Below are 27395 nucleotides of genomic sequence, written 5' to 3' on the forward strand. Positions count from 1 at the left end.
TTCCAAGTAGTGTAGAGAGATTGTGCACTCACCAGATGCACAATGTGAATGTGCATTAAGTAAAATCCGCAGAAGCTTCCTTTAGGGTCTGGTCTGGGATAGGGGAAGATGTCCTCCCTCTGGGTGGTTGGTCTGATCAGGAACACGTGGAGATGATCCTCCCTCTAAGTGGATAGTGGTGGTGGAAGCACACAGGATGATAAGAAGATCCAGCTGGCCAGAGGTCCCCTTAAGGGATAGGTGGGTGCAGGTTGCCTGTGTACAGGATCTCCCTTCTCTGGAATCCTTAATGTTGCTGGATCAGGCAGGTGCTATGAATAAATAGCTCCACCTGTCTGAAGCTTGGTGGCGTTATAAAGAAAAGATCAGCTTCTGTGTCCTGGCAGAAATGAACACATTTAGATCATTTTGCATATCAATTTTCACTACATTTATAGCACTGCACTATTTTTATGTATTCTTTATAAGGCTTTATTTTGGTTTCCTTGAGTGTCCAGCAGCTTACCACATAGAGTGCTCACTTTTATTGCTATCTTAGTTACATGTTATTAATGTTTTGAATTTTATCCGTTGGGCAATGCGAAGCCAGTGGAAGGATTGGCAGAGAGGGGTGGAGGACACTGAATGGAGGCCAGTGTAAGGATTGGAAGAGATGGGTGGAGGACACTGAATGGAACCCAGTGGAGGGATTGGCAGAGAGGGGTGGAGGACACTGAATGGATGCCAGTGGAAGCATTGGCAGAGAGGGGTGGAGGACACTGAATGGAGGCCAGTGGAGGGATTGGCAGAGAGGGGTGGAGGACACTGAATGGAGGCCAGTGGAGGGATTGGCAGAGAGGGATGGAGGACACTGAATGGGAAGCCAGTGGAAGGATTGGCAGAGAGGGGTGGATTGGCAGAGAGGGGTGGCAGATATGGAGCGGTTAGTAAGGTGGATGAGTCTGGCAGCAGCATTCATGATAGACTGAAGAGGGACTAGACTGCGATTTGTTAGATCAATGAGGAGGGAGTTACAATAGTCAAGGTGAGAGATAACAAGGGAGTGAATAAGTTGCTTAGTGGTTTCAGTGGTAAATAAAAAGGGGCGTGTTATGGAGGTGAAGTCTTAAAGATTTTGACAGTGTTTGGTTTTGGGGCTGAAAGGACAGATCAGAGTCCAGGATTACACCTAGTATTCTGGCATGAGGGGAGGGACTGATGGTTGTATTATTGATCTTGATGGAGAAGTCACCGGATCGGATGACCATTGGATGGAAACAGTCCATCCACCCCATACTTAAAGAGGATCTTGTTCCGGCTTCTTTGTCCAACTTATTCCAAGGAGATCATGCTTCATACTCTGGATGTTTGGACTGCTTAGGTATACCATTTGGCTTCATTTAGTAAAAAAAAACATACTCTCTCTTTGTGGTGTCCAAGGCTGTGCAAAGGGTTGGCAGCATTTATATTATCTCGAGATGGATTTAGGCAGACCATTGTCCAGGCCTAGGCTATTAAAGGTCAGACTCCTGTTCCTGTTAGGGCCCGCTCCACTAGAGCAATTACCACACACTGGGCTTTTCATCACTGGGCGGCCATTTCTCAAGTCTGTAAAGATGCTTTTTGATTGTCTGTCCACACTCTCACAAAGTTACTAGGTTGATGTCACTGCATCCTCTAATGCATGTTTTGGCCGAAAGGTTTTACCTCCTCAATTGGTCACTGCTCTGGGATGTCCCTATGTACAAGATTCCTTTGCTGTGCTGTGCCCTTCAATGAACGTTAGAGAAAACGTGATTTTTTTGTACTTTCTGTGCATTCACTAGAGGACACGGTTCTCACTCCTCTGGTTACGTTTTTTTTCTGTAATATTTTCTGTTACCACGGCAGTGAGCATTATTCCAGGGCAATAACCTAGGGACATCTACCCTATATTGACCCTTGTTTGTATTGAAGCCTGGTTTGATTTCATCAAAGATTCAACCTTGAGATGATCAAGGATTGAAAAAGCTTTGGCCACCAACAACACTTTGTCAAACAGTGTGTGCCTACCTAGTAGAACTGAATTGTTACTCCCAAAAGTTGAATATTGGTGCAGCAAGCAGCCTTTAGCCTCTGCTGGTTGCTACTTGACACTGCAGCTAAGGTCTCTGAAGCCCACACTTGCCATAATCAGGAGAGCTTAACTAGACTGTGCCTGTACTTAACATTCAGCTTGTGCCTGATCACTAGGTTAGTCTTCCTGTTCATAGCTGGGTTCAGGTCCAAAAAACACCAGCCCCACTCCCATGCTGAGTTAGAGCTGTGCAATCTGCAAGAAGGGTAATATTTGCTGATTTGAGAGCTGTAGCACAAAAGAAGCTTTGTTGAACCTCTGCAGAACAACCATCGCTTCTATGTACAGAAGAAGAGTCCTTTTCTACAACATGTTTTTTGACTCGGGCTGTGGCTGTAACAAACTGTAAGGCCTCATTCACAACACACAGTGTGCTTTATTGTGCACGTAATGCTGATGTGTGGTGCGAACACTGCAAAAATACATTACAAAGCTTACATTTTCATTTTTTTTTAAATTATCATTTTATTATATTGCAGAGTCTTGTGATCAATTACCACGCATTGGATTTTGCCGTGCAAAATTGCAATATATCCTACTTTTTATCAGCACACATTAAAGCAGCACATTGGTGTGAACTAAATCCATAGGACATAAGGCATATTTTGTCTTGATCTTGTATTGGGGTTGTATTGGGCTATGCTGCTTGATACAGCCCAGTGCTGCTGTGGACTAGCCCTTAGATTGCGTACATCTTATATTCTGATGCACCTACATTATTATTATTATTATTATACAGGATTTATATAGCACCAACAGTTTGCTCAGCGCTTTACAATATAACGGGAGACAATACAGCAACAATACAGTTCAATACAAGAGGGATAGGAGGGTCCTGCTCCTTGGAGCTTACAATCTAGGAGGGAGGGGCTAGTGGTACAAAAGGTAGTAACTGTGGGGGATGGACTAGTTGGAAGAGTAGAAGATTCCAGTATTAGCTGAGGGCAGGATAGGCTTCCCTGAAGAGATAGATTTTTAGAGATCAACTAAAAGTGAGCAGAGTAGGCGATAGTCTGATAAATTGGGGTAGAGTGTTCCAGAGGATGGGGGAAGCTCTGGAGAAGTCCTGGAGACGAGCATAGGAGGAGATAAGGGAGCTAGAAAGTAGGAGGTGTGGCAAGGAGTGGAGAGTATGGTTTGGGTGATATTCAGAGACAAGATTGGTGATGTAATTTGGGGCAGAGTTATAAATGGCTTTATACATTATTGTTAGTGTTTTGAATTTTATCCGTTGGGCAACGGGAAGCCAGTGGAGGGATTGGCAGAGAGGGGTGGCAGATACAGAACGGTTAGTAAGGTGGATGAGTCTGGCAGCAGCATTCATGATAGACTGAAGAGGGGATAGCCTGCGATGAGGTAGGCCAATGAGGAGGGAGTTACAATAGTCAAGGTGAGATATAACAAGGGAGTGGATAAGTTGCTTATTTTGCTGTCTCAGCTTGGCTTTAAACTCTGTTATTTTTCTAATTCTATATCTTTTGAATATTGTTTTCTAAAAGAAGAGATGTGTGACATCACAATTGATGGGGCATCTCGAAACTGTGGGCACAGTCTTGACAGCTAGTGTCCATAAATGTGTTAGCATGGAGGAGAGCAGAGAAAGAGGAGCCATTCAATGTCAGGTTAGTGGACAGATTGGAAATATGTAATTAATTCGTACACAAATTCCATTCAATAGGATGTTCACTATCATCAACGAACCTAAGTTCTGCTAGACAACGAAAGCAAAGAAATGCCACCGGCACACCATAGATTCCTCAAAATGGGTCCAAAGTTTTATTTTACGGCCACATGGTAAACACAAAGGCAATGTTTCGGAGCCACGCCAGTTGCCTGATGAAGTGGCCCTGTGCGGCTCTGAAATGTTGTCTATGTGTTTACCGTGTGATTATGAAATAAAGCTTTGGACCGTTTTGAGGAATCCTTGGTGTACTGGTGGCATTTCTTCACTTTGTCTATGGTTTCCAGCCTGTGGCTACAGGAGCACCAAGCAATACTGAACAGCCATCTTCAGGAACGTGTGTGTTGGAAATGGAATTAATACTGTATCAAAGGCATGCTGTCTGTTTTTTGGTTAACTTTCTAAAGTATATGTAAAGCAAAACCTTTCACACACACATAAAAATGGGGGGGGGGGGGGGAGTTTGAGCTATGTCTGCACTTTAGTCAACATTCCCTCCATGCTATAGATTATCTCTGAGAGAGAACTGCGAAAGTGGTCTTCTTTGAGGCAAAATGTCTCTCATTGAAACCTCATAAGGAGCAGTGTGGATGGAGGGATCACTGCTCTCTTTCATGTGTGTGCACATTTCTTCTTGAGCTATTGAGATCTAGAAACAACATGTTTTTTTATACAGAAGGAGATAATATCAAACATACCAAGGCAGAAAGCTGCAATTTTAGAAATGTGTTTTATAGTTCTGGCCCTATTTACAAACCACTATACACTCCTTATAAATATAGTTTTCAGTTTTTATTTCCACTTTATTCCTGATAGAACAAAAGTACCAATGTGTGCCAATTTGTCTTTCACAGCATAGTAAAGAACTGGTTGTTATATGTGGGAACTGACATGTGACAGAAGAGAGGCTTTGTGTGAGTACTCTTTTCCACATTCAGAACATGAATATGGGCGATCACCAATGTGGACTCTCTCATGTCTGGCCAAATTTGATTTATCAGTAAAACATTTTCCGCATACTGAACACGAGTATGGCTTTGCACCCGTGTGCGTCCTTTCGTGAGTGAAAAGGCTATTTCTCTGGGAAAATGATTTGCCACACTCCGAACACGAATATGGTTTCTCCCCAGTGTGGATCCGTTTGTGTCTGCTAAGGGAGGATTTGTAAATAAAACTTTTCCCACATTGGGGACATGAAAATTGCTTCATTCCGGTGTGACTTCTGAGATGTACGATAAGCCCTCCCCTTTTGTTGAAACATTTTCCACATTCGGGGCAGGGGAAGCTTTCACCCCCTGGGTGGTGGATGATGTGAAGTGATGGATCAACAAAACTCATGCCATGGGTAGAAGGATCAGGCGGTAGATCTGTGCTCTGTGCTACTAAATAGTGATTTGGGGTAACAAGGTTTTCTTCTGAAGACTCCCATGTGATGTCTTCCACATTATCATCTGGAAAGACAGTGGGCTCTTTGTCCTCATTCCTGTTGTGTTCTGCGCCTGGAGGAAAGAATACGTGGAAGGGAAGTAGGATCGATGTAAGTTAAAGTGTATTTAAAACCAAGAAAGAAAATGTAATATATTGCGGTCCTTAATGTGGTGGCTAACAGAGGGGCAGGATTCTGTAGTCCTCAGAGATGCCTGAGGACAATGTAATTGATAACAGGCAGCCCAAGCAGAGCACAGTCATTTAGCAGCTCACAATATTTCTGGCAAGAAACAAATATTTTTGTTTGCACTTATCAATCAGATATATCAAAATGCTTTCAATGGCAGACCAAAAGGAAGCAAACAAGAGAAGTTCATGATTAGGGGTTACATGATCTTTAATTAGCTTTCGAATACAAAATTTGCCAGAGAATAGATATAAATTAAGCTATGGGCTTAGTGAGTACACTTCTTGCCAGTGGAATTTATTAAGATATCCACTCCCCAAAAATGTATGATCACAAAATTTCCAGGGACCTCCCTCCCAGTAAAAATACATATTGAGGGAAATGTCAAAGCCACAACTTTTCAAGGGTAAACAATTCTTTATTCAGGCGAGCTGGAAAATCTTAAATGGGCAATGTCTAGTTCAGTGGTCTCCAAACTGCAGCCCTTTGCTAGCTTTTATCAGGGCCTTGGGGCACTATAGCTTCCACTGATTTGAGGCACTATTCCGAACGCTAACACCAACAGTAGAGCATAATTCCCCCAACTGACACCATCAATGGGGCACTATTCCTCTCACTGATACCAATGATGGGGCACTATTCCTCCCACTGACACCAATGATGGGGCACTATTCCTCCCACTGACACCAATGATGGGGCACTATTCCTCCCACTGACACCAATGATGGGGCACTATTCCTCCCACTGATACCAATCATGGGGCACTATTCCTCCCACTGATGTCAATGATGGGACACTATTCCTCCCACTGATACCAATGATGGGACACTATTCCTCCTACTGATACCAATGATGGGGCACTATTTCTTCCACTGATACCAATGATGGGACACTATTCCTCCTACTGATACCAATGATGGGGCACTATTTCTTCCACTGACACCAGTGATGGGGCACTATTTCTTCCACTGATACCAGTGATGGAGCACTATTCCTCCCACTGACACCAATGATGGGGCACTATTCCTCCCACTGATACCAATGATGGGGCACTATTCCTTCCACTGATACCAATGATGGGGCACTATTCCTCCCACTAATACCAATGATGGGGCACTATTCCTCCCACTGATACCAATGATGGGACACTATTCCTCCCACTGATACCAATGATGGGACACTATTGCTCCCACTGATGCCAATCATGGGGCTCTATTCTTTCCACTGATACCAATGATGGGGCACTATTCCTCCCACTGATACCAATGATGGGACACTATTCCTCCCACTGATACCAACGATGGGGCACTATTCCTCCCACTGATACTATTCCTTCCACTCTTAATAATGATGGCGCACTATTTCATCGACTGACACCAATGATGGGACACTATTCTATGGACTGACACCAATGATGGGTCACTATTCCATGCAATGACACCAATGCACTATTCCTCCCACTGATGCTATTGATGGGGCACTATTCCTCCCTCTGACTCCAATGATGAGACAATATTTCATCCACTGCCACCAATGATGGGGCACTATTCCATCCACTGACAGCAGAGATGAGGCACTATTCCTCATCCTACTGGCCACAGGTACAATACAATTGAACACTATTCTTGAGGCATTGTTTGCTATCACTAATGCACGGCCTGAGACATTTTCTACCCCAACTGGCCATAATTGGCCCCCCTAAGGTCTGAAGGATAGTAAACTTGTGCTTTACTTGGAAAGTTTGGAGACCCCTGGTCTAGTTGATTACCAAAATGTGATCACATAAGAACCAAGTATTAAAGCATTGTAAGTTTGGACTTAAAATGGGCATGGGCATGTATAATGGCTCAAACTACTACACTACAATAGGATTATCCCCTGCATGGTTGTTTCAAAATTTAGGAGTGTGGTCAACTTAAAGTGCTCATCTAACCAAAAACCTTTTTCTTTCTCACGCAGTATGGGACACCAAAAGTCTTTAACTTTCAGGTTATACTGTAGCCTGCAGAGGGATTAGACACTGGCAAAAAAAAAAACCTGTAGTCCAGCCCAGGATATTTTCTCTACCAGCATGCCTCAGTTTTTTGCTAGTACCATAGGATGATGGAAGTCTTTTTCTACAGCTGTGATATATGAAGACTAATTTATTTTTTGCTAGCACTTTTTTTTCTTCAATCAGGGCTCTTCTCTACATTACTGTTGGAGCTTTCACTTCTACTGGCTCTCTTCTACTGCAGCTGTCCAGCGTGGTCTTCCTCAGCCTGACTTTTGGAGTTCTGTGTCCGAACCTTGCAGGGCTAGACATACAGGGATAGTCTGGAAGTGACCTTTAGGCACTGGTCTCTGCATGGAGCCCTACCTCGACTTTGTTCCTTGTGAAAGTTAGCTGCAGAGCGTTTTCTAGGTCCAGAACTATTGGCATCGCCTGCCCTGTCTATGAAGACTCACTTATTGAGTTGACTGGTCAAGCCAAGTATCTGAAGCTACCTCAAAATTTGGATCACTGAGCACCCTTAATTCCTGTTTCTGATGGTTTTGTTATGAAATAGGTTAATGCTGTGGGACTGAGTGCTGACGTCACCCACTGGGCTGGACACCATACAGCAGGGGTGTCCAAAATATGGCCCTCCAGCTGTTGAAGTACTACAAGTCCCATCATGCATGTGGGAGTCTTGCCTGTGGATGTCAGTGTCTTGCAAGGCCTCATGGGACTTGCAGTTCCTCAACATAGTTTGGACACCCCTGCCATACAGCATTGGAGAAGCATCACCCCACTACAAACCATTATACTTTACCTTAAAAAAATATTGCCTTCAATTTTTATTTTCACTTTATTCATGATGAAAACTAGGACCCGTGTGTGTCTTTCACACACCTCTTAGTATCTGTGGGAACTGACATGTGACAGAAGAGAGGCTTTGTGTGAGTATGCTTTCCCACATTCAGAACATGAATATGGGCGATCACCAAGGTGGAGTCTCTCATGTCTAACCAAATTTGATTTATCGGTAAAACTTTTCCCGCACTTTGAGCAGGAATAGGGCTGGTCGCTAGTGTGGACTGCCTTATGTCGAAGCAAATGGGATTTAAGTGCAAAACCTTTCCCACACTCCGTGCATAGATAGGGGCGTTCCCCAGTGTGGATTCTCCTGTGTTTAGCAAGATCTGAACGGTCATTAAAACATTTCCCACACTCAAAACATGAATATGGCTTCTCTCCCGTGTGACACCTCTGGTGCTTAATAAGCCCTGAACTCCTGGAAAAACATTTCCCACACTCAGAACATGAATAGGGCTTCTCCCCTGTGTGAGATCTCATGTGGGTGATCAGATTTCCCTTCTCAGTAAAACATTTGCTGCATTCAGAGCAGGAAAATGGTTTATCAGAGGTGTGAGTCTTTTCGTGAGTGTAAAGAGCTGAACTTTGCCTAAAGCATTTTCCGCATATCGAACACGAGTATGGCTTCTCACCCGTATGGGTCCTTTCGTGGGTGGAGAGAGCTGAACTCTGTCTGAAGCATTTTCCGCATACTGAACATGAATATGGCTTTGCGCCCGTGTGCGTCCTTTCGTGAGTGAAAAGGCTATTTTTCTGAGAAAAAGATTTGCCGCACTCCGAACATGAATATGGCTTCTCCCCGGTGTGGACCCGTTCGTGTCTGCTAAGAGAGGACTTGTATATAAAACATTTCCCACATTGGGGACAAGAAAATTGCTTTGCTCCAGTGTGAATTCTCAGATGACCAGTAAGCCCTTCCCTTCTGCTGAAACATTTTCCACATTCAGGGCAGGGGAAGGTTTGATCCCCTGTATTATGGGTGATGGGAGATGAAGTCTCAGCAAAACTTGTGTCCTGTGTGAAGGGATCTGACGATGGATCTCCGATGTATGTTATTAAATGAAGATTTGGTGTAAAGGTATTTCCTTCTGAAGATTCCCATGTGACGTCCTCCTCTTCCACTTCATCATTTGGAAATATAGTGAGCTGTTTGTCCACATTATTCCAGTGTTGTGTGTCTGGAGAAAAGAATATTTGGAAGGGAAGTAGGAGTAATGTGAGTTAAAGTGTAATTAAATGCAAGAACAAAAATGTAATTTCTAGCATTATAAGGCCCCTTTCACACGAGCGGTTTGATTGGGTCCACCTGTCTATTTTTCAAGTGAACCCGACTGGATCCTCCATGGACAGTCAGATGTAAACAGCCCAGCTATCTGTTTACACCGGGCTACCTCAGATCCAATCTGGCAAAAACAAACAGTAGGGGATCCATTCCCTTCCATCTGTCCAGATTGGATCAGAGGGCAGTTGGGTGTAAATAGACAGCCAGTTCATTTACATCTGACTGACCATATGCAGAGTGGACACAGACCTGTCCTCTGGCCGCTCAGCTCAGAAGTGGATCAGCAGACAGATCACCTGCTGAGCATATCTGTATCTGGCCCATGTGAAAGGGGCCTAACAGTCTTCAGATGTGGTGACCACATTAGTTTCTCTTTCAAGCTTTTTCCCCTTTTTTTTCACATGCCCTAAGGTGACAACATTTATTCACAGTATTTTATCTATGCAAAGAAGCTGCCTTGCCACCCTAGGATAGCTCTACAAAAACCTCCCTCTCTCCTATTCTCCATAACATAAAGGGAGGGATTCTGTAGACCTCAGAGATGGCAAAGAACAACGTCACTGATAACTGTCAGTACATGCACAGGGCACAGAAAATTATTGGATCATAGTATTTCTGGCAAAATCACCTGAATTTTTGTCTGCCCTTATTGAGCATATACTGTACAAACACTTTGAACTGTATATTTTACAGACCAAAAGGGAGCAGATGAGAGAAGTTCATTGTTAGAGCTTACATATCCTTTAATGAGAGTTTTTTTTAAACCAAACTTTGCTAGAGAATATTTTGAAAAAGGAAGTGCTTGGCTGAACGAGTACACTTCTTGCCAATGAAATTCATTATTCCCATGCTTCCAAAATGTACAACCACAGAGAATTTAGAGGGACCCTTCAAAAAAAAAAAAAAGAACCCAGAGATTGATTTTATAATTATGATCATTATATTAATATTAATCCATGGTAAGTAAACTATTGAGTAAGTGTGCACATTTGTTATAAGAAGTGTTTTCCTGTATGTATGTGCGTTTTCCTTGGTTTGGAGTCCTTTTTTTTTTTTTTTTGACAGTATTCACATATTAGTTCCATTTGGACTATTCTGTCTTTTTGGTTTGAGTGTCCACCATCACCATAGATCCAATTTAGGATCAATTCACTTATATACCATACTCAGTGAGAGTATTGGTATCGCACTTCAGTTATTACTATCACTTTGGTGGATTATAATTCACTTTCTTCACAAAGGATCCCTTGAGGATCAGGTCACGTTTAGACACTTATAGTATTTTCATTGTCATTTTTTTGGATCCCATGTGGATCAGGTCATGTTTATGATATTTTTCACTCTTCGTCTCTTCATATTTATCACATTTATTTACATGTGTTTATGGTATGTGATTTATTTATTTATATACTATTTGAGTAGCGCTACATCATTTTTTCAGTCTTGACCATAAGGATACGCGTTTCCCTTGGAGAATATTCACAGCCGTGTGGTGATCCCCACTACAGTTGGTATCTATGAGCCTTCTGTGACCTGTCTTTAAGTAGAAGGTCATTTGCAGCTGTTAAGCTTGCATTTTTACCACTGAGGTGGCGGTCTTCACAAACTGCCATTCTGATCTCATCAGTGATGGACATTCACTCTTATTTTGTGACTTTGCCATGGGCACTTGAAAAAGTGAATTTCACAACACATGGACTTTACAGAATCTATAATTTTTTTAGATTGTTATGTTTATTATGCACTTTTATTGTTTGATGTGAACATTTGTGTATTAAGGATTTTTATGCACCTAAACAAAATGTTTCAAGCACGGCTTGATACATTGTAATTCTAAGTGTACTATGACAAATATCTCATAGTAAAGGTGCTGCTTTTTTGTAATTTATATATCAATCACATTTATATTTTAAATTTTTACACAAGCGCAGTTTCTTTAACTTTTAATTTGCCCCCACTGTCAGGAGGTAGTTGGGACAATCAGAGTATAGTTCAACCACTGCTTTTTTTTTTTTTTAGGCACTGGTCTCTGCATGGAGCCCTACCTCGACTTTGTTCCTTGTGAAAGTTAGCTGCAGAGCGTTTTCTAGGTCCAGAACTACACCATTTCTTTTTGTATTTCCAGATAAACCCGGTAAGGGAGAACCACCTTCTCGTTCAGATTAGGCAGACCATGATTCAAGCTTATGGTCCCAAGGATCATCTTCAACCCTTTCCTGTCACGGTGCACTCTACAAGATCTGTGAGTGCTTCTTGGACTTTTCAGCATTGAACATTTTCCCAGACTTAGTACCTCATCTTCTATTCACACATTCTCTAAATTGTACCAGGCGGAAGATGCAGCCTCATCTGATGCTAGTTTCTGGCATAAGGTCCTTCAGGTGGGTCTTTGAGCTGCAGCCAGGTCCTAGTTCTTTGTTGTTTTCTTGGGCCTGGTAGCATTTGGGGTGTAAGAAACATAGCAAATGGTTGGACTACTTTTGGCAGCCCTAACAGGTTAAAAGACATCCTGTAACCCTCAATGGACAAGAAAGAAAAAAGGATTTTTATACTCATCATATAAATCTTTTTTTTGGAGTCCACTGAGGGACCTAGGTTCCACTCCTCTAAGTTTATGATCTTGTTCTCCGTACTGCATTGCTATAAAACTGAGGCATGTTGGTAGTGAGAGAACGGAGCTAATTGTGTCACTTCTGGTTTGTCCTAGTCTGCACGTGGAGCGCACCGACGTTCCGGAACACACTGATTTTAAAGTGCCCATATATGGTATACCTGTAAGTGCAATTGTATATGTTTTTAATCACAATAAACAGTATAACGCTCTGGAAGCTTCCCTTTGATTATGCCCATTGCATATCTCTGGTGGAGGAGGAGAAGTGGACCTTTTTTCCATTGGGAAGACCTCATCACATTGGGAGGCCCTCATCACAGTGAACAATCCATTATAGTGGCTAACTGAGGAACAGGAGGATCTCCCCTAACCAAGCACGTTTGACTCGCCTATTCTTAGGGGGTCACCATTTTGCGGTGAGTGCGATTCTGGAGGGGGAGCACAAGTGTCAGCATGGATCACTAGTTATATATGTTGGCACCACTTTTCGTCACCAAGTCACAAATTGTTTTGCAGGATGTGGAAGGTGTCTTGTAGCATGGGGACATTGTTTACTCCATAAGGAATGAACTGGTTTAAATATTGGAGATCGGTTTTGACATATTGTTTTGGATGTATAGACATTTGAGCACATTGTAATAGGGGAAGGTGCATTGTAGCACCTGCCACAGTTACTAACTAATTCAATTTCACATGTCATTTTATTTACTTTATAGCTGATGTGATATTTGGTATATTGATTGGTTCACCTAACACATACATTAATAAGTGGGGGGAGGTGTATTATAGCACAGCCACTTTGTTTTCTGATTTATTTACCACAGTTGCATATAGGTAATGTTGTTCATTTACACACTTTCCCAGCAATAGGGAGTTATTTATAACATATTCACAAGAATAGTTCACTGTGGTTTTTATAAAGGAGTAGGATTGGCAGCGTAGCATTTAATTTATCCCATGTTGGTAGTGAGAGGACTTTTCCTGGTTTAGTCTATCATTTTGTTTGCTAGTGTCCAGGTCTGTAGGCGGCAGTATAATCCAAAAGTAAATGATTTTCTCTGTACCTCAATGGACGCTAAGAAAAGGATTTTATAGGGAGTACCAAAATCCTAGTTTCTACTTTTGGATAGAGTAGGAAGGAAACAGACTCTTGTTGGATTTTCAATGGTAGCCAATCAGCTTCATCAATTACGCTTTGGTAATAGAACCTGGAAGCTGATTGGTTTCTATGCAGAAGTGTACCAGATTTAGTAAATAAACCCCATACTGTCCCTCTGTTACGGTTTACTGACAGAGGAGGAAGGAGAAGAAGAGATTGTTGTAGTGACTGAAAAAGGAGAATCTGGGACTCTTCTCTGGATTTAGTATTTATTCCTCACCTGTGCTGATCTCTGGAGGGATCTCCTCCTCCTTACATGGCTCATAGCTGGGGTCTACTAGAGGCTGATGGCTCCTGACCCCCCCACTGGGCACATACTGTCCCCCCATTACTATCTACTGACAGAGGAGGGGGGGAGAAGAAGAGATTGTTGTAGTGACTGAACAAGGAGAATCTGGGACTCTTCTCTGGATTTAGTGTTTATTCCTCACCTGGGCTGATCTCCTGTGGAATTTCCTCCTCCTTACATGGATCATCACCCATCACATATGACTCTTCTTCATCTTCAACAACAATCAGACCCTTATCCTGGATAAAACATCATAAATACATTTTAAGTGTCTAGATTATGATTTAAAACTTTTGCTATCAAGGATGTAAGGCTCACGTTGAAACAGGACTGCTTCCAGCTGGCCAGATCAGGAAGCCTTACATCCTTTGCATTCCCTTCTGCTATAATTCATGTCTACCGAACCCTTCAATAAACACAGGAAGGCTCAAGAGCGAGCTCTCTGGTGTTCATTCCCAACTGAAAGAATAGTAAGTTTGAATGGCATGGATGCTATTCCTTCTGTTGGTAAATGAACACAGAAGTGCTCTGCACAGAGCACTTCTGTGTTCATTACTAGTGATTGTGGGGCTGCAGATGAAAAGAGGATTATGTGCTCAATCTCTTTCTCTAACTAAAAAATGCAACATCAGGGGTCTGTGTAGATTTTTCATCAAACCCCCCTGAAAACACTTTTAAAATAAATCAACAAATTAAAACAAAAAACTGAAACAAGGCCTTATTCAAACACCTAAAATGGCTTCAAGAAAGAGCATATTTCTGCACTTGGGAGACATATATACAGTTACAGACACCATGGCTATACGTTGTAACTACACATCTTGGATGCAAACTGGGCTGCTCATATGTCACAGATCTGTAAAGGGTTGCTACCCGCAGCTGTATATGAAAGTAGTTGTAAAGGCTCAAAATTGTTTACCTTCATGCATTCTATCTATACATGAAGGTAAAAAAACGTTCTATGTGCAGCAGCCCCACCCCCCAATACTCACCTGAGCCCCCTCTTGATCCAGCAATGTGCACGAGAGCAGAGGCTCTCCAGGGTCTCTCCCTCCTCACTGGCTGAGACAGCAATTTAAGCCATTGGCTCCCACTACTGTCAATCACAGCCAGTGAGCCAATGAGGAGAGGAGGGGAGCAGGTCCAAGCCGTACTCTGTGTCTGAATGGACAGACAGAGCAGCAACTGAGGAGCAAGTCTGCTCAGGTGCCCCCATAGCAAGCTTCTTTCTGTGGGGGCACTTGGCAGGATCACAGCCAAGTGGCTGTGTGTTAATCACAGCCAGTGAGCCAATGAGGAGAGAGGAGAGCAGGTCCGAGTCGTGCTCTGTGTCTGAATGGACAGACAGAGCAGCGACTGAGGAGCAAGCCTGCTCGGGTGCCCCCATAGCAAGCTGCTTTTTGTGGGGGCACTTGGCAGGATCACAGCCAAGTGGCTGTGTGTTAATCACAGCCAGTGAGCCAATGAGGAGAGAGGAGAGCAGGTCCGAGTCGTGCTCTGTGTCTGAATGGACAGACAGAGCAGCGACTGAGGAGCAAGCCTGCTCGGGTGCCCCCATAGCAAGCTGCTTTTTGTGGGGGCACTTGGCAGGATCACAGCCAAGTGGCTGTGTGTCAATCAAAGCCAATGAGGAGAGAGGGGAGCAGGTCCGAGCCATGCTCTGTTCTGCATGGACAGACAGATCAGCGAATCAGGAGCAAGCCTTCTCGGGTGCCCATATAGCAAGCTGCTTTCTGTAGGGGCACTTGGCAGGATCACAGCCAAGTGGCTATGTATCAATCACAGCCAGTGAGCCAATGAGGAGAGAAGAAGGGAGCAGGTCCGTGCCATGCTCTGTGTCTGAATGGACAGACAGAGCAGCGACTCAGGAGCAAGCCTGCTCGGGTGCCCCCATAACAAGCTGCTTTCTGTGGGGGCACTTGGCAGGAGGAAGGGGCCAGGAGAGCAGGTGGGGGACCCGAAAAGAGGAAGATCAGGGCTGCTGTGCGCAAAGCCACCGCACAGAGCTTAAAAGTATGATAAGTTTGTTAATTTAGAAAAAAAAAGTCTGCCTTTAATGTCGCTTGAGCTCCTGTGACTCTTGGGTGCAGAAATACACTTCTTCTTGATACTGTAGCCTTTTGTGGTTATGTAAACACCCCACATACAAATTACATATGTGCGAGCAAAACATACACATGTGCAATACAGACATTGTGGTAATGCATGTTACATGTGTTGGTGTATTGCGGTGCACCAAGACTCTAATGGATCATTCACACCAGAGACCATGCATTATGGGGCGCATCGTTTGCATATGCTGTGTGCATAAATGCTGCTTTGTTACAAGTCATCACAGTGCTATTTTTTTGTTCTCTTTTTCTAAACTTCTTAAAAATCACATTCAACCTCTACATTTATAACGCAAAGAAGCGATAAAATGTATGCCTGCATCATTTTATCGCAATGCATATCAACGCAGAGCACACAAAACTGTGGATCGGGCATTACCACAATGCAGTCGGGTGAAGCCAACCTCCAGTTTTTAAATGTAAATTACTTATTTACAATTACTTACAATTTTTGCATACCACTGCAAAAAAAAAAAAAAAATCCCCAGTCATTCGTTATTTATCACCTCATTACAGTTGTCATTTTGTTCTGTTGTGTTTGTGTGCAATAATAATGATCTTAGTGTATTTAGGCAAAATATCCTTTTTATAAACATTAGTGCAAGTATTACAGGACCTACAGCACCTTGAAAGATGAAAGTGAAAAATTATAAAAGTAAAAGAAAATTGTAAAAATGGTCTGGCCACCTGTGATTAACAGTGGAGTGCAAGGCCAGGCAGCGAAAGGGTTAAGCATGCTGGTTTTTTTTTTTTTTTTTAATTTAAGAAGCTGCTCAGTCTCATCTACCTTATCATTCTGTGAAATCTTGTGATCCTGTGTGGAGTCCCGAGAATACAGAGGATGGGGACATCTTTCTGGTGTATTTTGGTTACTGGATCCATCTGTAGAAAACACAAAACACAGTCTGTACTTACCATAAAGTCCACTTACTGGAATACATTGAGGGACACATATACAGTCAGATTGTACTGCAGCCTACAGGAGGATGGGACATTGGCAAACAGAAAAAGCCAGCCCATAGTATAATTCCTCCTCTACCCAGCATGTCTCAGTTTTGTGGTACTTAGGGAATGATCAAAAACACAGAGAAGAGATCCATATCCCTCAATGAATGGATTTTATGGTAAATAAAAAAAAACAAAACGTATTTTCTGTCTCATCCACTGAGGGACATAGCAATTCAGGTAGTTTGGATGTCCAAAAGCAGTCCAACAGAGTTGTGGGCAGCACAGCAAATAAACATGAACAGCCTTCACTAGGAGAACCAGGGACCACCTTTAGCCCTGGAACTGCTTGGATGAGTAACTCCCAAATCTGAAAAGATGAAGGGGGGTTCTTCTACTAAATAGGAGAACCTGTCAACACAATCGGGGGGGCACTAAGGCTCCTGATTAGGAAGGAGAAAGGCAACCCCAGAGTTGAAGGACTCCACAATGAAAGGAATCCAAACCCATGTGAAAACGTACCAAAACAGGTGAAATAATAAAACTGCGACAGATCAGATGTTGGCAACTTGATGTGGTCAACAGAACAAGTCACTGTGGATAGCCTCAAAAAATAACAGGCCCCAAAGAGAACCAAGTCCAAAAAACAAAAACTACACTGAAGCAAGAAAGACTAGTTGGTTAAAAGGGTGGTTAACTCTGTGGCTAAAGGAGGTTGCCTAGCCAGACAACCAATGTTTTAGGCAACGTACACTGAGAATGTACAGTATTATTACAGCCTAATAGCCCATGAGGATGTGAAGAGACCCCTGAGGCCACTAGAGAACCCAATGGTTTGATTCTGCATAACATGAGGGTAGATGGGAATAAAATTTAGACCTCAGCACCAGACAGTTGAGGTTGAGATGGGAGACCACCAAAAAACACCAAGAAGGAAAAAAACTAAAACAACCCCTCTGGCACCCTTAGGTAACATTGGGGCTTGCAGAAGAATACTGCCTTACCAGCACCAAATTCTTGGTTCCAGAGAACTGCTAATCCCTCCAGGTCCAGCTCTGCATCAACAGCCAAAAAAACTTTAATTTTAGTTTCTAAACGTATTTGTTTTGGTTTCTTTGTATGCATGGGTTGTTACCGACATGTGGTGAAAAGCTCATGTCAATAGCACCTTTAAAAATATATTTAAAAATGGTGACGTGTTCAATACTTATTTTACCCGCTGTGCATGGCAAGTTTCTAAAGTTGTATCATCATGATGTCCTCCTGGAATAACGAAAGTCCCACCCAGCCATCAGTTTACAATAGGCTAGGCAGGAAGTGGTTAAGTAAGGCCATGTGAGTGAGATCTAAATCCTTGCCACTTTGGAAATTTGCTAACACAATGGACCCTGAGTAACCATCTTGGAGCAACCAACTGCTGCCCAGACACCCAACTGTCAATTGTAGCCATAAAGGCATGGTCTCACCACAGATCAGCTGTTTTTCACAACACATGTATTTTCATGCTCCCAAATCTGACATGCATAAAGAACTAGTTCCGGGGTGAAGCAGCATCCCTAAGCCGACTGGAAGTTTTAGAGCCCAACATAGCAAGACCTGCTTCAGCTGGGCTCATTACCACTTAGGCCAGCCCAACAACCTCACTAAAAAGCAGAAAAAGAAAAATACTGCCTAAACCTGGTACAAATATATCTCCCACCCTGGACACAGCCAGCAGTTTTTCCTGGCCATTTGTTACACTTCATATCAGAAGACATGTAGATCTAGTTGGATCCTCAATTCTCTTCTCTCCCTTACAAGAAATTAAGGTCTCTTCTTACCCGGTGATGTGAGAGGTGGCCGGTTCTCCATCATGACGTCCTTCTACAGATCCTTGTGTCCTTCTATATACACCCACTCCTCTATTGTTTCTATGTATTTCTATCAGAGGATGTGTGTATCTAGGTCGATCCTCAATACAAGAAATGAAAGTCTCCTCTTACCTGGTGATGTGAGGGGAGGCCGGTTCTCCATCGTGATGTCCTTCTACAGATCCTTGTGTTCCTCAAAATACTCCCACACCTCTATTGTTTCTGTCTTTCTATCAGAGGATGTGTGTATCTAGGTGGATTCTCAGTACAAGAAATTAAAGTCTCCTCTTACCCGGGGATGTGAGGGGCGGCCGGTTCTCCATCATGACGTCCTTGTAGAGGTCCTTGTGTCCTTCTATACACTCCCACTCCTCCATGGAGAAATAGACAGTGACATCCTGACACCTTATAGGAACCTGACACACACAATGATACAGTCACCATCCAGACACATCCCTTGTCTGTTACTGGATAACGTCCCAGAATTCCCGGCACCGCTCACCTCTCCTGTCAGAAGCTCAGTGATCTTGTTGATAACCGCTAGAATTTTACTGGTGTTCTTTTCTTCAAGTATTAGGGAGCAAAGTGGAGGCTCCATGATGGGACTTTTATTCTGAGTCCATTCTCTGGATATGTAGGAATGGCTGATAGGTGTGACATAATCACTGGATGTCTTTGCCACTACTGTGTAATCCTGTATATGAAAATAAATGTATATAACTATATGGAGAGGACAAAAGATTCATTTATTTATTTCAGGTACTTATATAGCGCCGTCAATTTACGCAGCACCTTACATAGATATTGTACATTCACATCAGTCCCTAACCCTCAAGTGGCGTACAATCTAAAGTCCTTAACTCACATTCATACATACACATACTAGGGCCAATTTAGACAGGAGCCAATTCGCCTACCAGCATGTCTTTGGGGTGTGGAAGGAAACTGGAGTACCCGGAGGAAACCCATGCAGGCACAGGAAGAACATGCAAACTCCAGGCAGGAGGTGCCATGGTTGGGATTTGAACCAATGACTGCCAGGCGGAAGTGCTAACCACTTAGCCACTGTGCTATTATTATATTATCATTATTTTCAGTGGTGGGCAACCCGAGACAGCGGCTCCATATCAGGGTCCCCCCTTACCTCAGATCCCTGATCAGAGCCCCCCTTACATCAGAGTCTACATCATCACCCTCCAGGCAGGGGGTGCCATGGTTGGGATTCGAACCAACAACCCTAGTGCTGCCAAGATGAAGTGCTAATCATTTAGCCATTGTGCTGCCCATAAAGTAATAAGACAATTCAGTTGGTTTACTAAAACGTGAGAGAGAGCAAAATCTGGTGCAGCTCTGCGTGACAACCAATCGGCTTCAAGGTTTTATTTTCAAAGCTTAACCAAACAAGCTGAAGTTAGATACTGATTGGCTACCAGCTATACCAGATTTTGAACTCTTCAGTTTTAGTAAATTAACCCCAATATCTCTAGAACCATTTCTGTATTTTACTAGCAGAGATAAGAGTCCTATCATGTGACCTCCCAGAATCCTCCTCACCACTCCAATCAAGTCAGTGTTTTATTAACCACGATAAGAGTGATGTCATGTAAAGCACCCAGAATCCTCCTCACCTCCCCAGTTAGCAAGTAGATGATCTCCAGTGTGAGGTTTAAGATCTCCTTGGACACCTTCTTCTTTTCCTCCCCTGTTCTCCGTAGATCAGCCATGATTCCAGAAACAAACTCAAGTCTTTATAGAAGAGCCTCCTGAAGAGGAGACAATTATGCAATATAGTTAAAACAATAGAAGGAAGAGCGAAAAATACAATATTTAGGTGGTCAGCAAGTTTAGTGTTTATTTTATACAAATGTGATACTTGTGAGCTACTATGGTGTATTTTGTGCATATATGTCTTAATATAATGAAAGTTAAAGTATAATTAAAGTTAAAAAAAACAATATATATGTTGTGCAAAATTAATGTGCTTATGTGTATACTTATTGATTAAATAAATAAAATAAATGATTGGGTCGCCTACACCATACACATACTCATACTAGTGTGTCGCTATTATGAAAATTAAATCCAAACATGTCGCGCTCCACTAATAAAATATGCAAAAAAAGTATATACAGTTGCAAGAAAAAGTATGTGAACCCCTTGGGATTACGTGGAGTTTTGCATGAATTGGGCATAAAATGTGCTCTGAATGTCATCTAAGTCACAACAATAGAAAAACACAGTCTGCTGAACATAATACTACACAAACATTAGATGTTGCCATGGTTTAATTGCACATAACATGTAAATATTCACAGTGCAGGGAGGAAAAAGTATGTGAACCTTTGGACTTAACTGGTTGACCCTCCTTTGGTAGCAATAACCTCAACCAAACGTTTCCTGTAGTTGCAGATCAGACCTGCACAATGATCTGGAGTAATTTTGGACCACTCCTCTTCACAAAACTGTTTCAGTGTAGCAATATTCTTGGGATGTCTGGTGTGAATCGCTCTCTTAAGGTCATGCCACAGCATTTCAATCGGGTTGAGGTCAGGACTCTGACTGGGCCACTCCAGAAGGCGTATTCTGTGCTGTTGCAGCCATTGTTTTGTTGAATTACTTGTATGCTTTGGGTCATTGTCCTGTTGCATCACTCATCCTCTGCGGAGCTTCAGTTGGCGGACAGATGGTCGTACGTTTTCCTGCAAAATATCTTGATAAACTCTGGAATTCATTTTCCCATCAATGACAACAATCTGTCCAGGCCCTGAGGCAGCAAAGCAGCCCCAAACCATGATGCTCCCTCCGCCATGTTTTACAGTGGGGATGAGGTTTTGATGTTGGTGTGCTGTGCCTTTTTTTCTCCACACATAGTGTTGTGTGTTCTTCCCAAACAACTCAATCTTGGTTTCATCTGTCCACAGTATATTTTGCCAGTAGTGCTGTGGAACATCCAGGTGCTCTTTTGCAAACTTCAAACGGGCTGCAATATTCTTTTTGGACAGCAATGGCTTCCTCCGTGGTGACCTCCCATTTACTCCATTCTTGTTTAATGTTTTCCTTATTGTAGATGTGTCAACAAAAAAGTTAGCATGTGCCAGAGATTTCTGTAGGTCTTTAGTTGACACTCTGGGATTCTTCTTTACCTCATGCAGCATTCTGCGCTGTGCTCTTGCAGTCATTTTTACAGGACGACCACGCATAGGGAGAGTAGCAACAGTGCTAAACTTTCTCCATTTGTAGACAGTCTGTCTTACCGTGGACACATGAACATCAAGGCTTTTGGAGATACTTTTGTAACCCTTTCCAGCTTCATGCAAGTCAACAATTCTTGATCGTAGGTTTTCTGAGAGCTCTTTTCTGCAAGGCATGGTTCACATCAGACAGTGCTTCTTGAAACCAGTAAACCCAAAACAGGTGTGTGTTTTTTAAGGGCAGGACAGCTGTCAGCAACACATCCAATATCATCACACTGATTGGAGTCAAGGTTGGCTCACTCCTGGCTCCAATTAGCTCTGGGAGAAGTCATTAAGCTAGGGCCTCACATACTTTTTCCTCCCTGCACTGTGAATGTTTACATGTTATGTGCAATTAAACCATGGCAACATCTAATGTTTGTGTAGTATTATGTTCAGCAGACTGTGTTCTTCTATTGTTGTGACTTAGATGACATTCAGAGCACATTTTATGCCCAATTCATGCAAAACTCAACGTAATCCCAAGGGGTTCACATACTTTTTCTTGCAACTGTACATAAATAAATATCATTTTAAATATTTTTAAAATTACATAAGTGAGTCCAACTTTAGTTTGCAATCCTGCTAAAGCTGCTTGCTTTATTTGTTTTTTTTTATATAATTTTTATTTTTTTTTATATTTTTTGTGTATATATATTTTTCACTAGTGGAAAACGCACTATAAATAAAGCACACAGCTTTAGCAGGATTGCAAACTAAAGTTGGGCTCACTTACGCCATTTAAAAATATTTAAAATTCTATTTATTTAATTTACGTATATACCTTTTTTGCATATTTTATTCGTGGAGCGTGACATGTTTGGATTTAATTTTGATTAGTGTTTTTTTTGTTTTTTCATTTTTTAGATAGCCAACAGCTTCTGCATTCTTTCAAACTACACCTTTCATTACACCTACAAACCTTTGTGACAATTCCACTATTTGCCCTTTAGAAACCACAGTCTCAATAGAAGAGTCCCTAAATGTATAAATTCCTTGATACATTTACAATAATCTGTCTGTTCATGGAGTGAAAACAAAAAGATACCAACCAAACGTAAAACACTTGGTTGGGTACTCTGGAGATGTTTGCTGTGTCAATCATTGTCCCACATGGCAAGCGGCTGGCTATTAAAATGATGAAATAAGGAAGTTCCAAGTATCTGACTATGACTAAACCCACAACAGTACAATCAGTCTGTAGATGCAGTAAAGCATGCTTGTTATACTCGCTGTGGAACCTAAGGGGTTAATCCTCTGCATTGTGTAAAAAGACTGTTTGATCCTGTCTTCTGTGATCCTCCCCTACTTCTACTGTCCCCAATCCATCTGATGATAGAACTGAGCCTTGGGGCCAAAGCTGCACATGCTCAGTTTGGTGTGTATTGCTAGAGTGTTTTTAATTTTTCTTGGGGGAGTGCATGTAATCAGCACAGGGCCAATCAGCACTGCCCAGACAGAGGGTCAAGGGGTGTGCAGCCTCACAGGAAAATCAGAGGAGAATGAAAACTCCTCCTGTAAGCTTTAACCAGTGCTGTACCAGACACTGATAGAAGTCACACGACTGCTCTCTAACTGGTGGTGAGTAAATATACTTAGCAGTTTAAATTTACTAAAATAATTGCATTTCCATGTACTGTGGTAGACCAGATATAGTACATGCAGGGTCCATGGTTTATTAACACTTTAAAAGTGAACCTGTGCTTTACCCACGTAGGGCAAAGCAACACGTTCACTTTAAATACACCCCCCATCTGCACAATATAGTCACCTGTGCTCACCTGCTGCTCTGTTCAGCCACCAAGAATACATTAGAAATACATAATACTTGCATGTATGGAGGAACATGTCTCACTCCCCTTCCTTTCACAGTACTGGTGCATAGTTGCTCAAGCACATGGTGCTGTTACATGGGGGCAGTAAGAGTGTCTTCTGTCTTTTGTGAGCTCCTGAGCCTCAACACTGCCACTACTAGGGCTGAAAAGAGCAATGAGGTAATGAAGGGAATGGGAGTATAAGCTGCTGAAGATCAACTTGAAAAAGACCTCATCAGGTCTCTAAAGAAATCAAACTGTGAAGACCAGCTTTCAACACTTCTGTGAGTGTCGGATACCTGTGTCCTGCAACACATGCTCTGCTACATTCATGTTCTAACCTCTACATCAGGAGTCTCCAAACTTTTCAAACAAAGGGCCAGTTTACTGTCCTTCAAACTTTTTTTTGGGGGGGGACAGATTGTGGTCAGTGGGGGTAGAAAATCTTCTGTACCCAGCATTGCTGAAAATATACATGGCCTTGGGGTTGGTGGTCAGAAACAGGGGGAGTAGTGCCCCATCATTGGTATTAATGGGATGAATAATGCCCCATCATTGGTGTCAGTGGGAGGAATAGTGCCCCATCATTGGTATCAGTGGGATGAATAGTGCCCCATCATTGGTGTCAGTGGGAGGAATAGTGCCCCATCATTGGTATCAGTGGGATGAATAGTGCCCCATCATTGGTGTCAGTGGGAGGAATAGTGCCCCATCATTGGTATCAGTGGGAATAGTGCCCCATCATTGGTATCAGTGGGAGGAATAGTGCCCCATCATTGGTATCAGTGGGAGGAATAGTGCCCCATCATTGGTATCAGTGGGAGGAATAGTGCCCCATCATTGGTATCAGTGGGAGGAATAGTGCCCCATCATTGGTATCAGTGGGAGGAATAGTGCCCCATCATTGGTATCAGTGGGAGGAATAGTGCCCCATCATTGGTATCAGTGCGAGGAATAGTGCCCCATCACTGGTATCAGTGGGAGGAATAGTGCCCCATCACTGGTATCAGTGGGAGGAATAGTGCCCCATCACTGGTATCAGTGGGAGGAATAGTTCCCCATCATTGGTATCAGTGGGAGGAATAGTGCCCCATCATTGGTATTAGTGGGATGAATAATGCCCCATCATTGGTATCAGTGGGAGGAGTAGTGCCCCATCATTGGTATCAGTGGGAGGAGTAGTGCCCCATCATTGGTATCAGTGGGAGGAGTAGTGCCCCATCATTGGTGTCAGTGGGAGGAATAGTGCCCCATCATTGGTGTCAGTGGGAGGAATAGTGCCCCATTATTGGTATCAGTGGGAGGAGTAGTGCCCCATCATTGGTATCAGTGGGAGGAGTAGTGCCCCATCATTGGTGTCAGTGGGAGGAATAGTGCCCCATTATTGGTATTAGTGGGATGAATAATGCCCCATCGTTGGTATCAGTGGGAGGAGTAGTGCCCCATCATTGGTATTAGTGGGATGAATAATGCCCCATCGTTGGTGTCAGGGCAGGAATTATGCCCCAGTGTTGAAGTCAGAGGAATATTGCCCCAAGGGCCAGATAAAGGCTATAAAAGAGCCATATTCGGCCCTTGGGCCACAGTTTGGAGACCACTGCTCTACATCATTGCTTAGTTCTGTAGCGACTTCAGGAACTGTTGAATGGTGAAGCCTCTACAGCACTAGAAAGGAAGGAAGGTGGGATATACAGGCCACCAGAGAGTATAGTAGATCTTTTCCTGCAGGAAACTGACAGTTTAATTTGAATCTGTTATGGCTAGTAAGTATATTGAGTATTACACTAGGCTAGTGGTTCCAGTATATTCTAAAGCCTTCTGTGCCCCAATAGCAGAAAAAAATATATACCTACACAATATAACTGTGAGAGACCCAACCGGGACAGGGGCTTTTGGAGGGGACTGCAGGCTAGCCTCTTGCCTAGTGACTATGGGCCCTGGCATTTGAGGGGGCTCTATTCTTTGGGAGGTTTGTGCCTGGTGGGACCTCTGAAGTAGCTTTATTCCGAATTCAAGTCCATGTCTCCCCAAACACACAGACTCTGAGAACTGGAGGACCCAGGTACAGATTTGGGACCTCTGTGCCCAAACCAGCATTGACTGCTTCAACCCCCTCCTAGACTCAGAGCAGAAGATTATAATCAGCTCAAAACAACCCGATGCCGGGGTCTCCCGCTGTTATGTATAATCTCTATATTAAGGTGTTATGTGTACCTGTGTTTGCCTATCCTGTCTAGGTGTGGAGTGTCTTTCTCCCATTGTATAACTTCCCCATTGTGTGCCTCTTAGGTGTAAATTCCCATTGTTAACTGAGTCACCTATTGTTTCTGTCTGTTTGCTAATCCTCCTGGATGTGATTAGTCTGGTGTCAACTTTACCTCCTTACCTAACCATTGTAGGATGTTTATCCCAATGTGTAATATTTGTTTTTATTGTTCATGTGGGGACTTCCCATATTTATGAAGCATATAAAAAACTTGAATTTCTGTTCAATAAAGTTCTTCCTTTGGTTATTACCGCAACATCTTGTCTGTGTATGATGCTTTTGGGTAAAGGGCTGGTATTAGCAATCGGTCTGCTGGAAGGGTTTGGAGGGCAGGAGGCACTGTTTGGTGGAAGCACACAGGCGGGGTGTCAGGTGGTCCTTTCCAATACAAATGGGATTAAAAAATGTTAGAAATTTTTCTAAGAATCTGGAGAGGGCTGGGTGTCACTGTGCGGGTTCTGGAGTGGGTTACAGTGCATCCAGAAAGTATTCCCAGCGCTTATCTTTTGCCACATTTTGTTATGTTACGGCCTTATTCCAAAATGGATTAAATTAATTTTTTTCCTCAACATTCTACAAACAATACCCCATACTGACAACGTGAAAGAAGTTTGTTTTGAAATCTTTGCAATTTATTAAAAATAAAAAAAAACAAGAAAAACCCCCCATGTACATAAGTATTCCCAGCCTTTGCTCAATACTTTGTTGAAGCCCCTTTAGCACCAATTACAGCCTCAAGTCGTTTGGAGTATGATGCTACAAGCTTGGCACACCTATTTTTGGGCAATTTCTCCCATTCTTCTTTGCAGGACCTCTCAAGCTCCATCAGGTTGGATGGGGAGCGTCGGTGCACAGCCATTTTCAGATCTCTCCAGAGATGTTCAATCGGTTTCAAGTCTGGGCTCTGGCTGGGCCACTCCAGGACATTCGCACAGTTGGCCCGTAGCCACTCCTTTGTTATGTGGGCTGTGTGCTTAGGGTCGTTGTCCTGTTGAAAGATGAACCGTCGCCCCAGGCTAAGGTCCAGAGCGCTCTGGAACAGGTCTTCATCAAGGATGTCTCTACATTGATGCATTCATCTTTCCTTCAATCCTGACTAGTCTTCCAGTTCCTGCCGCTTAAAAACATCCCTACAGCATGATGCTGCCACCACCATGCTACACTGTAGGGATGGTATTGGCCAGGTAGTGAGCGGTGCCTGGTTTCCTCCAGACATGACGCTTGGCATTCAGGCCAAAGAGTTCAATCTTTGTTTCATCAGACCAGAGAGCTTTGTGTCTCATGGTCTGAGAGTCCCTCAGGTGCCTTTTGGCAAACTCCAGGCAGGCTGCAATTTGCCTTTTACTGAAGAGTGGCTTCCATCTGGCCACTCTACCATACAGTCCTGATTGGTGGAGTGCTGCAGAGATGGTTGTTCTTCTGGAAGGTTCTCCTCTCTCCACAGAGAAATGCTGGAGCTCTTTCAGAGTGACCATCAGGTGCTTGCTTACCTCCCTGGCTAAGGCCCTTTTCCATCGATCGCTCATTTTGGCCGGGTGGCCCGCTCTAGGAAGATTTCTGATGGCTCCAAACTTCTTCCATTTATTGATGATGGAGGCCACTGTG

At 43.1% G+C, this 27395-nt stretch overlaps 1 protein-coding gene across 1 annotated transcript in view; it reads right to left on the minus strand.

Moving 5' to 3' along the window:
* LOC149466131 (uncharacterized) overlaps positions 1-27395 on the minus strand; it is a 104725-nt gene that overhangs the window by 75473 nt on the left and 1857 nt on the right. The window contains exons 2-8 of the mRNA XM_089672699.1: positions 20106-20240; positions 18980-19171; positions 18770-18893; positions 16470-16564; positions 13714-13810; positions 8272-9408; positions 4668-5275 (exon numbers count right to left, since the gene is read on the minus strand). Coding sequence (XP_089528825.1) covers positions 4668-5275; positions 8272-9408; positions 13714-13810; positions 16470-16564; positions 18770-18893; positions 18980-19171; positions 20106-20201 — 2349 coding nt within the window. The 5' untranslated portion in view covers positions 20202-20240. The remainder of the gene's footprint in view (positions 1-4667; positions 5276-8271; positions 9409-13713; positions 13811-16469; positions 16565-18769; positions 18894-18979; positions 19172-20105; positions 20241-27395) is intronic.

This window comes from Staurois parvus, unplaced genomic scaffold (genome assembly GCF_062004578.1).
Source record: "Staurois parvus isolate SC_StPar_1 unplaced genomic scaffold, SC_StPar_1.0 ptg000132l, whole genome shotgun sequence".
Taxonomy (NCBI): Eukaryota; Metazoa; Chordata; class Amphibia; order Anura; family Ranidae; genus Staurois; species Staurois parvus.